General features: G+C 41.9%; 1 protein-coding gene across 1 annotated transcript in view; it reads right to left on the reverse strand.

Annotated features, from left to right (window-relative positions):
• Positions 1-3,410: 3,410 nt before the first annotated feature.
• Positions 3,411-15,300, reverse strand: part of LOC131687881 (probable chitinase 10) — a 57,613-nt gene continuing 45,723 nt past the window's right edge. The window contains 6 exon segments of the mRNA XM_058971971.1: positions 3,411-3,985; positions 4,049-4,171; positions 4,231-4,766; positions 4,769-5,002; positions 13,298-13,384; positions 14,567-15,073. Coding sequence (XP_058827954.1) covers positions 3,563-3,985; positions 4,049-4,171; positions 4,231-4,766; positions 4,769-5,002; positions 13,298-13,384; positions 14,567-15,073 — 1,910 coding nt within the window. The 3' untranslated portion in view covers positions 3,411-3,562.

Genomic DNA, 15,300 nt, shown 5'->3' on the forward strand with positions numbered 1-15,300 from the left:
CATTTGGGACTAAGTTTGTGAAAATCGATTCAGCCATCTCTGAGAAAAGTGAGTGAGATTGTGTTCGCGTACATTCACACAGACGCACATACACACACATACATACACACACATACATACACACACATACATACACACAGACATTTGCCGAACTCGTCGAGCTGAATCGAATGGTATATGTCACTCGGCCCTCCGTTAAAAAGTCGATTTTCAGAGCAATTGCAATACGTTTCTATTGAGAAATGCAAAAACATAATACAATTTTTATGATAAACCTTGTTATACTGATTAGCTATATCAATAACAACATAATAATTGGATTAAACTACCTTAAATCTCTACAAAAAGTGTTTCTTTACGTTTTATTCGGATGCTATTTGGCACTAACCAGTAACCACCATGCTCCTCCATATCAACAAACATTTAAAAATGTCGAATTCAAACCCCCGATAAATGGCGGACAAATGTGAATGTATAATAAGTGACCGTTCCAAACTGTTTCACCTTATTGTACAGAATATATTTGTGAAAAAATAATTTGCTGTCAACCCACTTAAGATTTATTTGTAAATTAGTTATCTACTTCGAATCATATTTGGCAACCACGTTGAAATGATCAACAAAGTTCTTTAAATTCCCTTTAAAATGAAACTAATTGTGCTCAAATAGGATAAAAATTGAAAGATTAACATATCTTTTCTCATCTATCTATTTGTTACTGGTTCATTGTCGGTTATTAGCTGGTAAATAGAGGAAAGGTATAGAACAGAAAAAAAGCTCATATCAGCCCTCCCGGCCTCCTCGATACACCACTATCGAGGTGTATTGTAATCAACATCTTCTTATATAAATAAAAACCTGAGTAGTCATAATGATTGGTGGATTATTAACATGAGAATTAATTAATCTCTGGTAGTAGAACTTGGTGCAAATAGAAACTAAAAAGAGCGAAGGTCCTTATATTTAGATTACTCTTATGAATCTATTGTGGCTTGATGATGATTAATACAGTCAATCCCATCAACCTGCGAGAGGGATAAAGAAATAGATATTACATGCATCTAAACTGCTTTTAGGTGTTTGTGTGATGTGGTTCACGTGGATTGGATTTCTTCAAAAACTACGTGTTTCAGTTTATTAAGTTGATCTAGTTGAGCATTAACTACTGGCTGAGCAGTATGTTTAAGAGAAGGTTTCATCCATAAGAGATTGTCATCTCTGTTTCTGAAAACAGCGAATCCAATTCGTTATAGACGAGTGTTACTCGCCATCTTCACGAGCCAGAGCGATTTAAGCGATAAAAACACCCACCTTCAGTCTGATCATCTCTTATAGATGACAGTCCATTGATCCGAATCGAATGACTCGATCACTATGCTCAAGATCAAATGAGTCCTCGAACAACCGAACCACTATGTTCCCCCATTTGAAAGTAGAAACATTCATATCAGCTGTCCCCCAAAACACTCGATCGAATGATTATTAGTCATGAGATTCAAAGATCAATGAACCAGCACTCGCTCGGATCTCCCACTCTTAGCGACCAAGTAAAAGTACGCTCCCATCAGGCTCATCACCCAAGCCCAGGGCAAAACAATGGTTGAAAAATATTGCTCCCAAAATCTCGATATATAAACAAACTATTTTCTGGGAGAAAATTGGTTTAAAATCGTCTTTATGCAAGAAGGGCACAAAACCTAACTATAATTAGGGATTATTCATAAATTACGTAACGCTTTTAGGGGGGAGGGGGTACGACAAGTTGTGACATAGGGGGGAGGGGGTGTTAACTAGATCGTTACGTAACATGTTTTCATCGAAAAAAATTTTTTTTCTTGGAATTTGTTACGTAACAGGGGAGGGGGGATGGAAAAATTTGTGACAATTTGTTACATAGGGGGAGGGGGAGTCAATTTTGGGCAATTTTTGCGTTACGTAATTTATGAATGGTCCCTTAGTACAGGTGTTTGCGTTTCGACTTCGTCTGTTTAGAACCGCGGCACTTGACCAATGCACCGGGCTGACGCTAAGTCCAAAATTGGAAACATTCCTTGTGAACACACTGAACAACGTCTACCAATTTACCATGAAAAGATGAAGCTGCTTATCGTAGTGCGCTTGAATATTTCATTTTATACCACTGCGATGGCATATTGTTTTGAACATAACACTCGGGGAGAATCGCGTCGACTAACAATCGGGCCACTATATGAAAGTAAAAAGCTAGTACTTTCACTATGTTATGATGTTGTTTGCTCCTTTTTGCTCCTGAACGAGTTATTTAAGGTGGAAGACTTACCCCAAAAATATCACAAAATTTGGAACATCTTTTTAAGTCCAAGAGATATGAAGTAACTATGTTCAACACTTTAAACCGTTGTCTTCCGTTTTAACAATTTTGTGGAAGATTCCAAGAAGGTAGGAGAGTGTCTAAAAAATTATCATGAAAAAACTAATTTTAAGGGGTCTTTCATATAATATTTACCATAACTTGCAAACTATTAAAGCTAGATACATGGTGTCTTCAGCAATTTCTTTTGTAGTAACATTTGCTGCAACTGTGCCGAAGACACTAAGTCTCTATCTTAATTGGATCGGAAAATAAATTTCGTATATCACTTATAGGTGAATTAATCACTGAACGGTATAGTCCTGTGGATGCGCAATCATAAAAGCAACAACTTCTCCGAACTAACTATACTTCTAAAGTTAACTAAACGTTTCTAAAGTTAACACTGTAACTTGTGAGAACAGAAAATATTTTTTGCTGCTCTACAACTTTGTAGAACGTCAAAATGTTCCATCGCTTACCATTGTACATTGATAGCAGTATTTCCTTTAAATTGTTTGGCTGACTACCGCCACCATGCGGAGAAATCCCGAAACGTCCAATTAAAAACAAAAAATCCTTTTATTCCTCTACAACATTGTGGAACATCATAACCTACTACCTCTTATCGTTTCAGAGATATATGAGTTTTTCCTAACTTTGTCCACGTGGTTCACATACATGATATAAGCGGAGTACACCCTTTGCGAATGTTAAGCAGCAGTATTCAACTTTAAACGATAATATCTCTTTAACGGTTGGTTAGATTGTCTTGCAGTCTTCGACAAACTGGTTCGGCATATCTTCAAAAACTTAACTCCTTCTTTGTTCGGAAATTTTTAGCGACCTTTAGCGGCGGTTTTGAAAACTGTGTGAATTTTCCCATACATTTTGGCCAACAATCTTTAAGCTTTAAGCTCTTTGGGGGAGGGGTTAGGGTTAACCGATTTCGCCCAAATTTGTCATTTTTCATGATTTGGAACGAAGCTAGGGGGTGTAAATTATTGTCACCCTACTGAACACCATAAAACCTCAGATGGAAAATACGAATAACAGTAAATAAATATACCTAAATTCGAAATTAGTTGATGTTGATTTGTTTTATTGTGAGTCTCATATCAGTAAGGACGAACTTATATAGAGTGTCACAATGGGTGTTGAAACAGTTTTTTTTTCTGTTGCTATGTAATCGACGTCGTATTGATTACTTGTTTTCTGTTCTGCCATGTTTCATTATGGGCACGGAACATTATAAGGATAATCACAATAATTATATTGCGTGTTGAAAAACAAGACGCCAGGACAATTGAAATCATAGCGGTATGAACCAGAGCAATAGTAGTACTTATTACAGTTAACAGGGTCTCTGAAATAGCCAGTTGATTGACAGACAAATGTACCGGAAGTAGTCGTTGTAACTACAGCGGCGGTGGAGGTTGTCGATGTTACAGGAACTTTAGTGGTGGTTGTTTTCGTAGTGCCGGAAGATAGTGTTGTGGTTTTAGCGGTTGTAGTTGTGGGGTTGTTAGACGATGCTAGACAATTCTTCAGAGCGGTGGTTAATTCGAATTTAGTACCACACTTTCCAAGAAAATCATCGGTATCTATGGACCAGAACATACCTCCAGCTAAACCATATGTTTTTATCAAGTTACACTGGAAACACATTATGAACTTTAGCAATTGAATCCCAATTATAAGAAACGTAGCCTAACTCACCTTCGCTAAAATGCTTCGAGCATTATCATACCCAATCCATTGGTTTCCGCTGTAGGCATAAGGAACCATTTGGACATTGTCCCATTTATCCGTCCATGTACCAGTGAGCTTCTTCTCGCAAATCTAATAAAAAATCATGCATTGATGAATATCCTGATCGCATATATTTCAAGAAAGGCTACCTCATTATAGCCCAAAAATCCTGCTTCCTGTGTGTATGTACCGGCAGTTCCGGCACCAGACACTGGTGCTCCAATACCATTCTGATTGGCATCCGTCAGGGTGTATGTTCTACCATACAATGGCATTCCCAAATTCAGTTTTGATGCCGGAGCTCCTTGATTTAGCCAATATTTAACACTACTGTCAACATTAAGTTGTTTTTGTATCGCAGTTATATCTGCCGATCCAGCATACAATGGAGCATTTTCACCGGTTATACCGTCGTAAGAACCATGAAAATCATACTCCATTAAGTTTATGTAGTCAACAACGGCGGATATTCCAGGAATATCATACGAAAGTGCGGCAGAATTACCAGCTGCTGCCACTGCCACAGTTAACAGAAGCCCATAGTTACTGAATTCTTTTTTCAGTTCATTTAACATGAGAACGAAATTCGCTTTGTCAACAGATGGGTCACCATCCCGTTGAGCCGGATATTCCCAGTCAATGTCGATTCCATCGAATCCATATTTTTGACAGAAAATTCGTGCCTGTGTAGCAAGGCGCTTCTCAGCGTGGCGCTTTTGGCTACTGTTGAAAATTTAGCCGATCCCCAGTTCCAGCCACCAATGGCTGCCAACGTTTTCAATGCAGGATTAGCTTGCTTGAGGTTGTTAAACTTTCCGATAAAATTCAAGCCATCTGGTAGGTCTAACCAAGAATCTAAAATAGCTATCGTTCCATCGTTGTTTACTCCGAAAAATGAGTAGATGTAGTGGGTACACAATGTTTTTTTTTTTTTTCCAATTCGTTTATTTGATAAGGCAAGTTTGCGTTAGCTTAAAGGTGCCAATTTTGTTTTGTTTTACATTTTAAATTACTTAAAACTAGGGGATTACATATTGATTAGCTATACATATACACAAGGGGGTAATATAATTTTCGTAAGATTAGGGGGTCATTTAGTTTTTATGGCAATATGGTTTGACATTTTTAGCAATGAGATTATTGGAGCAAATAATGTTTAACTAAGGGGGAAAATTTATACGACTATCTTAAAAGTAGAAATAATTAGAGGGCGTGATTAAATTTTGTAAAGATTCGGAGACATTAATTAGAGTTATTTTATGTGGTAGTAGAGTTGGGCATTTTCAACGAGATCATATAATATAATAGTTAAAACTAGAAAAGGCAAGAAGAGCTAATGCTTCATGAAGATATTTGGGGGGGGGGGGGGAAGGGGTGTTACTTCTGTGTATAAGAGTCAGGGGAAGTAGGGTGGATAAACATGGCAGGGGGAGAACATTATTTCAGTTTCAGACTTCAGGAGATCAACGGATGGATTACAGAATCAGGGTGGCCTTCATCAGGAAGAATCATGTACTGGGACGCCGGGTGGTCGTTCTTAAGATGGCAGGGGTTTCTCCAGACGATTTCGTAGTGCGGCTCAGATGTTGATCGGCTACATTTCGAGTTGTGCGTGTGATGTTCGTGCTTTAGGTCCCGTGTTTGTTGGCTCATTTGACAGGGATGTTTTGTGTCGCCTTGGAGTCGCATCAAACCATCGTGGGTGTATGGTACAGGTGGAAGAGAGCGTTTCTGAGAATGATAAGGAAAAAGGGGCAGTTAAAGTTGGATATTGATGGTTTTTATGAAGGTGTATATAAGGGACATATAGAGGACATCGCGGCTTGCCAACACATCTCGAACCGGGACGTTGGGTGGTCTTCCTCGGGCCCGGAGGGTGTCCATTAGCCGAGACCTAGCGGAACTGTACTCGGTGCACGCCCAGACTATGTGCTCTATATCGTGATAACCGTCGCCACAAGCGCAGATACCACTCTCCACGAGCCCAATACGTCGGAGATGTGCTTCCAGCGTGTAATGGTTCGCCATGAGTCGGGACATCACACGAATGAAGTCACGACCCACATCCATCCCCTTGAACCAAGGTTTCGTCGATACCTTAGGGACTATCGAATGTAGCCACCTTCCTACCTCCCCATTGCTCCACGAGGTTTGCCAACTTTCGAGGGTTCTCTGATGAGTAATACTGAAAAATTCGTTGAAGCAAATTGGTCTTTCAAAAACGTCACCTTCAATAGCACCCACCTTAGCTAAGGAGTCCGCTTTCTCATTGCCCGGAATGGAGCAATGAGAAGGGACCCACACCAAGGTAATCTGGAAAGATTTGTCAGATAAAGCACTCAGTAACTCCCGTATTTTCCCCAAAAAATACGAGGAATGCTTTCCATGTTTCATCGAGCGAATAGCGTCAATAGAACTCAGACTATCCGAGACGATGAAGTAATGGTCTGCGGGTAATGTGTCAATGACTCCAAGGGTATACTGAATAGCAGCTAGTTCTGCGGCGTAAACTGAAGCAGGGTCACTGAGTTTGTAGGAGGCGGTGAACTTTTGATTGAAAATACCGAAGCCAGTGGACCCTTCGAGGTTTGATCCGTCAGTATAAAACATCTTAGAACAGTCGACTTCTCGGAATTTATTATAAAAAATATTTGGAACCACTTGTGGGCGTATGTGGTCCGGAATTCCACTAATCTCATCTTTCATGGATGTGTCGAAGAAAACAGTAGATTCAGAAGTATTTATGAAATGCACACGGTTGGGATTGTAAGAAGAAGGATTAATATTTTGCGCCATGTAGTCAAAGTACAGGGACATAAAACGGGTCTGAGAATTGAGCTCAACAAGCCTTTCGAAATTTTCAATCACCAACGGGTTCAAGATATCGCATCGAATGAGCAATCGATATGAGAGTTCCCAAAATCGATTTTTCAGTGGGAGAACGCCCGACAGGACTTCGAGACTCATCGTATGGGTCGACTGCATGCACCCTAAGGCGATACGCAAACAACGATACTGAATTCTTTCGAGTTTGATGAAATGTATGTTCGCGGCGGATCGAAAGCAGAAGCATCCGTATTCCAGTACCGACAGTATCGTTGTTTGATACAACCTAATTAGGTCTCCTGGGTGGGCACCCCACCACGTTCCGGTTATTGTACGAAGAAAGTTTATCCTTTGTTGGCATTTCTGTTTCAGATACCGAATATGGCATCCCCAAGTACCTTTCGAGTCGAACCAGACCCCTAGATATTTTACTGTGAAGACCTGAGCTATAGTTTGACCCATTAATAGAAGCTGTAGTTGTGCTGGTTCACGCTTCCTAGAAAATACAACTAGCTCAGTTTTCTCCGTGGAGAATTCGATACCCAGCTTAATAGCCCATGCAGACAAATTGTCCAAGGTATTCTGTAATGGTCCTTGTAGATCGACAGCTTTGGGTCCCGTAACAGACACCACGCCATCATCTGCAAGTTGTCTTAACGTGCAGGAATTGTCAAGACATTCATCAATGTCGTTGACGTAGAAATTGTATAACAGGGGGCTTAGACATGAGCCCTGGGGAAGGCCCATGTAGCTAAATCGTGATGTCGATAAGTCACCATGCGAAAAATGCATGTGCTTTTCCGACAACAAGTTTAGTAAAAAGTTGTTTAAAGTCGCTGAAAGACCATGCTGGTGCAGCTTCTCTGAAAGAATGTTGATAGAAACTGAATCAAAAGCCCCCTTTATATCTAGGAACACTGATGCCATCTGCTCTTTACTAGCATAGGCCATTTGAATTTCGGTTGAGAGCAACGCAAGACAATCGTTCGTCCCTTTGCCTTTGCGAAAGCCAAACTGTGTATCTGACAGTAAGCCATTTGCTTCGACCCAATTGTCGAGGCGGGATAGGATCATTTTCTCGAACAACTTCCGGATACAAGATAGCATTGCGATCGGTCGATACGAATTGTGGTCGGAGGCTGGTTTTCCTGGTTTTTGGATGGCGATGACCTTCACTTGCCTCCAATCGTGTGGGACAATGTTAGCCTCAAGAAACTTATTAAATAAGTTCAACAAGCGTCTCTTGGCAGAGTCTGGCAGATTCTTCAACAAGTTGAATTTTATTCTGTCTGGCCCTGGAGCTTTATTGTTACACGACAAGAGAGCAAGTGAGAACTCCACCATCGAAAAAGGTGTTTCGTTCGCGTTATCGTCACGGGACACGGCGCGGTAGATCTTCTGTGCCGGGGCGGAATCCGGACAAACCTTCTTGGCGAAATCGAATATCCAACGGTTTGAATATTCCACGCTCTCATTAGTACTGTTTCGATTTCGCATACGTCGGGCTGTTCCCCAAAGAGTGCTCATCGATGTTTCTCTCGTTAATCCGTCGACGAACCGGCGCCAATAACCGCGTTTTTTGGCTTTCATCAAACTCTTCATTCGCTTGTCTAACGTCGCGTACTGTCGAAAACTAGCGGGTAACCCGTCGTTCCGGAAGGTCTTAAACGCGGCGGCCTTCTCTGCGTACACGTCTGAGCACTCTTTGTCCCACCAGGGATTGGGAGAACGTTTTTGTATGTTCGCGCCGGGTACTGGCTTAGTCTGAGCTTGATTCGCGCTGTCGAGAATCAAGCCAGCCAAAAAGCTGTACTCTTCCTCCGGAGGAAGTTCTTGAGTAGATTCGATGTTGTCGGATATCGCGGCAGCATAGCTCTTCCAATCGATATTTCGTGTGAGGTCATACGAAATATTGATTGTTTCCAATGGCCTTGAGCCGTTATTGATTGAGACTACGATCGGCAGATGGTCGCTACCGTGGGGATCAGGGATTACCTTCCACGCGCATTCTAACTTTAGCGAGGTCGAGCAAAGGGATAAATCTAATGCGCTTGGGCGCGCAGGTGGGGGAGGAATCCGTGTCATTTCACCCGTGTTTAGAATTGTCATGTTGAAGTTGTCGCAAATATTGTGAATTAAAGAGGAACGGTTATCATCATAAAGGCAACCCCATTCCGTACCGTGAGAGTTAAAGTCGCCTAAAACTAGTCGCGGTGCTGGCAGGGATTCTATGATGTCATGTAGCCGGCGATGCCCAATCGCGGTGTTGGGGGGAATATATATGGAAGCTATGCAAAGATCTTTGCCTTTGGTTGTTACTTGACAAGCGACAACTTCAATACCTGTTATCGAGGGAAGGTTAATTCTGTAGAAGGAATAGCGCTTTTTGATCCCCAAAAGCACTCCTCCATAGGGGGTGTCTCGATCCAGGCGAATAATATTAAAGTCGTGGAAGTTGAGATCTATGTCGGAAGTTAACCAAGTTTCACATAATGCAAATGCATCGCAACTCAAATTATTTATTAAAATTTTGAAGGAATGGATTTTCGGGATGATACTTCTGCAATTCCACTGTAGAACAGTGATCAAATCCGTGACCTCGTTCGATGAGTTAGCCATCGAAGGATACAATCGCTGAAAGGAGGGGCCATTTAGCAGTCAACTGCTTCAAAAATGTTCTTACTGTAGGGAGAAAAGCTAACATAAGATTTTTAATAGGATCAGTTATATTGAAAGTTTTTATTATCCAGTCCACTATGTCCGAGAGTTTGATAATTCCAGTGCCGCGATTATTCTCGAACTGAAACAGAGGAACACTTGGGATTTTTGATGTTCCGGGAAGTGCTGGGAACTCCTTCTCTGAGTTTAATCCTCCGAGACCAGGAGCTAATTGCTTCGGTTTGGTTGCAACACTTCCAATAGATGTGACTTTCTGAGTCCCGTCAAGGGATACCTTCTGGCCTTTACAACGAACTTTAGGAGAGGAAATGTTCCTCCTCTTCCTATAACTTCTAGGCGCCCTAGTAGATGTTCCCTCTTGTGGGTCATCAGCCTCGCCCTCGTTAGGAGGCAAGTGAGCATAGATGTTTGTTGAGGTTGGTGGTGTAGCTTTCTTTAGCATTTCTGCGAAAGAACGTTCGGATCGTCCAGCAAGGGAACGTTTTAGTTTATCCCCGCGTAGTTTGTACGCGGGACATGCCGAGATATCATGCAGACTCTCCGCACAGTAAGGACACTTTTCGGCTTGCTTACTGCACGAATCATCTAGATGATTCTCCCCGCATTTTCCACAGCGGGCCTTATTGCTACAATGGGTGGCTGTGTGACCCAATTGTTTACACTTTGTGCAATTCATGACCCGCGGCACAAACAGACGCACATGCAGACGAACCTTGTGCAAGAGGACGTAATTTGGCAAAGCGATACCAGCGAAGGTCAACCGATAAGAGTTTGATTGGGGGTACGTTTTTGAACCATCCCCCGCGACTACTACTGAGTGCAAACGCTTGCACTCGAGTATTTTCACTGGCTGTAGTAAGCGGTCTCTGAAACGGCCAACCCCGTACTGCAGCAGATCCTCGCATGTCAAACTGTCATCGGTGACAACGCCTTCAGACTGTACTTTCACAGCTGGAATATACACGTGATAGTCCTTCGTAAAGTGCTCGCAGCAAGCAATATCGTTTGCCTGCTTTGAGTTAGTCAGCACGACCCTCAGCCTGTCTGAGCGGACCTTTTTTATTTCGATCACAGCCGAGAACCGTTCCGTTAGGTCTTTTGAAATCTGTAATAGATTCAGCGATTTTGTTTTGGGCCGAAAGAAGACCACAAAGGGACCGGTCGAGAGCTCTGGATATTGTTTGGGTCGGGGGAGAGCCTTAGGAGTCGACTCGATCTCCATTTGGCCATCCGGGGAGGAAGCCATCGACACCGTCAATGCACGGGGTCAGCACCCGCGCAGACGGGAAAAAGCCGTGAATGTATCAAAAAGGTAGATTTCACTTATCTGTATACTCGTTTCCCACGACGCACCAGTCCAGCTTAAATAGCTGGTTATTGTTCAATCCTCGCTTTACGAACAAAAGGTTGAGGAATGTGGCCTAACGGTTAACACACGCACAAAAGAATAAAAGTCCAAACCTCGAAGAGGCAGAGAATGGCAAAATAACCTTGAACGCGGATTACTGCACTGTTCTTTTTCCAACAGACCGAAAACAAAAAACTTCTATCTCGATCGAGCGATGCGTAGAGACTGACTGGGGTACACAATGTTGGATCGATGTTATCCACTGTGAACTTTCCATCTCCGGGGCGGTAGTTGGCCCATGTACCCAGGTAGCATACAACGTTTTCTGCGCGCATTGAAAAATATGTTATTGTCAAATATGTATTGAAATTGTAGCTTTATAAACTTACTTCCACCGAGCACAACGTTATTGAGCAGTACCATGTAAAGTGTAAATGTGAAAACCAATTTAATCATTTTGGACAGCCTTAAGTTTGAGACCGTTTACCGAAAATAATGGATTGCAACTGGTGATATCAATTCGAATTTCGGTTATTTTATACTAATTCTTGAAACAGATCAATCCCGAGCCACCTGCAAACAACAGTTGCATTTTTAGAGAGAAGTTTGTTGACGATTTAAGAAAAAAACAACGACCCTGTGAAAGCGCCGGCATAATCGCGATAATTGCAGCACCGAATGGAAAACAATCAGGTATTCTGTTGTTCCTATTCTCTACGCGTCTCCTGGACTACGTACCAGGTTTAGGTATGTGATCTCAACAGAGGTATTGTATAATCCTGACACATCACAAAGGCTATGCCGCTCTCGAGTAGCTCGAAGATAATTTTTTGTTTTAATTTAGGAAAAGCTAAACTCTGTATTAGAAAGCAAAAAAATCGCAATGTTGTGGCAACGAGAAAGTACCAAAATCGTGACGACATTTATACATATTGCCCTTATTTTATTCTATTCTAACCCTCGCACAGCCAGTATTGAAAAGCATCCTGGAAAACACTACAGTTATTCTATAGTGTTTTTCTTGTCAATATTAATATTTGAAGCATATTTTCATATGTCGCAAATATTAAAACGGCCAGGCCTACTGTGCAGAATTGGGTTTAAAGATGATTCAAAATTAAACGGAAATTAAATTATTCAAATAATGAATAATTTGATTAACGAATCATTTCGAATCATAAAGGAGGAAGAAACGAGGACAACCGTACCAATCGTTTGAAGGGGATATGATTAATCGTTGGGAGTGACTTTCCTAAAAGGTTAATGTCATTCCTTTGGTCCTTTGGGATGGGACAAAGGTATTTACACCTTGCCCTGAATAATAAGCCTAGGATAAAGCGCCTTTACTCGCGCATTACACTTTTACCTTTAAATTCTCGACAAACATATGATTAGGTTTATGATTAGGGCTCAACTGTCAAAATTCATTTTGGAGGACAATTCCGAACGAATCGCCCAACACAGTCGTTGACAGCAAACAAAAGTGAAAGTTTTCTCTTTCGTTGACTGCTATGCATCGTGCTTGGGTAATAACGGTTCCTTCATAACTTCCCGTGAATGTGAATTCCGACATCCGACCATCGAGCCTCAATCAGGTATTTGTAGCGAATTGAGCTATTCAATTATTATTTATTTATTACATCTTCGATATATATCGTACAGATTACACTTAATGCTATTGCTAGTGTCAATGTTAAAAATTTCTAATTGCTAACTTATAATTAGATTTAGTGGTATGGAAGTCATAAGCTAAAACAGTTTCGTTGAATCTGCTACAACATCTGTCTAGCGGATTGTTCTGGCCATATACTGTGCGGTGCCTGGGAATCCACAGAAGCGGACGATTCCTTATATCACGAGGGGGTACAAATAAATGAATCCTTCAGAGAATGTCGGGACAGTCAATATTGTTCGACAACATATCGAAAATGAACATTCTTTGCAAGAACGTGCGGCGAGACTCCAGCGTTGGCAAATCTAGCAACATGCATCTATTATTATACGGCGGAAGACGGATAGGGTCGTTCCAAGGCAATTTTCTGAGAGCAAATCGTACAAAACTTCTCTGAACGCGCTCCAGTCGGCTGCTTTGAACGGCGTTGTATGGCGCCCATACTTGTACAGCATACTCCATAAAGATTTCAGTGCGTAGAAATCCACAAAATCGACAGCGTTCCGTTTTAGAAAACCCAATGTTGCAAAAGCCTTCGCCGTTGTTGCAGTGATGTGGTCGGCGAAACGAAGTTTTCTGTCGAATAACACTCCCAGGTCACGGATAGAATCCACCCTCTCGATGACACAGGCTTGAAGAGTATATTCGCAACGCCTTATATTTGCCGAACGTCCGAAGCTTATCATCTTACATTTATCAATGTTGATCTGCATACCGTTCAGCAAACACCATTCCTCTATATTGGCTATATCGTCTTGAAGCACAACAGAGTCCAGTGCTGAAGCAATTGAACGAAAGATTTTCAGATCATAAGCATAGAGCAGTTTTTCAGAGTTGATGCGGGTGCAGAGGTCGTTGATGAATAAGAGAAAGATCAGTGGGCCTAGGTGACTTCCTTGAGGCACACCGGTTGGCGTTACGAATGCGCTTGAGCATGTAGTGCCAATTCTAACGAAGGCAGATCGTTGTGAGAGGTAAGAATGCAGCCATCTGGTAACCCACTCAGGAAAGCCTAGTCGCTCCAGCTTCAAAACAGCAATGTTGTGGGGCACCTTGTCGAATGCTTTTGCGAAATCAAAATATATAGCGTCCACTAGTTGACGTTTCTCTACAGCTGGAACTAGAAAGCTCGTGTACGTCATCAAGTTCGAAGTAGCGGAGCGTTTTTGCATAAATTCGTGTTGTCGTTCGTCGATTATGTTGGAAGAAGCAGCGTACATCGCATTGTACACAAACTTTTCCAGAACTTTAGCTAGGCAGTTCAGCAGCGAGATTCCTCTGTAGTTTTCAACATTGTGCCTATCTCCAGCCTTATGAATAGGAACTATAACAGCTTCTTTCCATGCTGTTGGGAATATATTTTCCGAGATTGAACGCTGAAAAATAATACTTATTGGCGCAGAAAGTGCTCGGGCACAATGCTTTATAAACACAGGAGGCAAGCAATCCGGACCAGGCCCTTTCAAGGGATCAACGCTGGACAGAGCGCTCGCTACATCAGAATCATTTACGTTAGGAAGAGGAAGGTTGATATTATGCGTTGGCAATGTTTCAAGGTACTGTTGCGATGGATAGACAGGAGGGCTGGTAAATACATCTCGGAAGTGATCTGCAAAAAGCTTCGCCGACTCGGCAACGGACTGTGAATTTTGGCCTCGAAGATAGACATTTTCTGGTACACCCACGGAACGTTTTCTGCTGTTTATAAATGTCCAGAATGTCGAAGGATTATTTCGAAGGCTGCGCTGAACTTGATTCAGATATTCACCGAATGCACTGTTCCGGGCTGTTTCATACTGCAGTTCAGTTTGACGAAGAATAGTTTTGTTGTCGTCGGTCCTATGATGTAAATATCGCTTTCGTCGTTTCTGGAGTACGTTGCGTAGGCGACCAAGCTCAGCGTTCCACCACGGAAATTTATATTCTGCTTTTCTGCTGACACGTTTTTTAGGAACATTACGGCGAAGAATCTCATATATGGCATCATAGAACGCCACAACTGCCTGATCTAAGTCATTTCCAACCAGCATCTCATGCCAATTGAGTGCACCAATGGCCATTGAGACTTCATCGAAGTTGCATCGAGTAAAGTCAAAATTGAAGTCGTCGTTAATTGTATCAAAAGCTTCATCGTCGTCAGAACGCACATCAAATCTTAAAACGAAGGGTTTATGGTGAGGGTCAACCTTCAGTATAGATGTGGGAGGCTCAATCAGTTCAAACACGTCCGTGTCATTAACGAAAGCTAAATCGAGGGTCCGTCCATTCACGTTGCTAACAGAGCAGATTTGGTACAAGCCACCAGCGACCAAAGTTTCTGTGATGGCCGTCTCTTGTTCCGTGGTTGCATTCTCAGGAAGGTAGCACTTATAATCGTCATCAAAAATCCACCGAAGATTAGGAAGATTATAATCACCTACAACAAGTACATTGTCGCGCCTATTACATTTGTCCAGGATGCTTTGGACTGCAGAAGAGTGAAGGTTGTACAAGTCAGGATCACTGTTCGGCCTTAGATAAATGCAACAAATATATAACGATCGACCAGGCAGTGAAACGCGTACGACAACTTGCTCCAAACATTCACATCCAGGTATTTTTAGTATAGTCCCAGTTAGATGTTTCTTTATCGCTATGTGAACACCACCTCCGCGACGTAGGTGACTGGTAGAAGAGTTGCGATCGTATCGGTAG

Source organism: Topomyia yanbarensis, chromosome 3 (genome assembly GCF_030247195.1).
Source record: "Topomyia yanbarensis strain Yona2022 chromosome 3, ASM3024719v1, whole genome shotgun sequence".
NCBI classification, from domain to species: domain Eukaryota; kingdom Metazoa; phylum Arthropoda; class Insecta; order Diptera; family Culicidae; genus Topomyia; species Topomyia yanbarensis.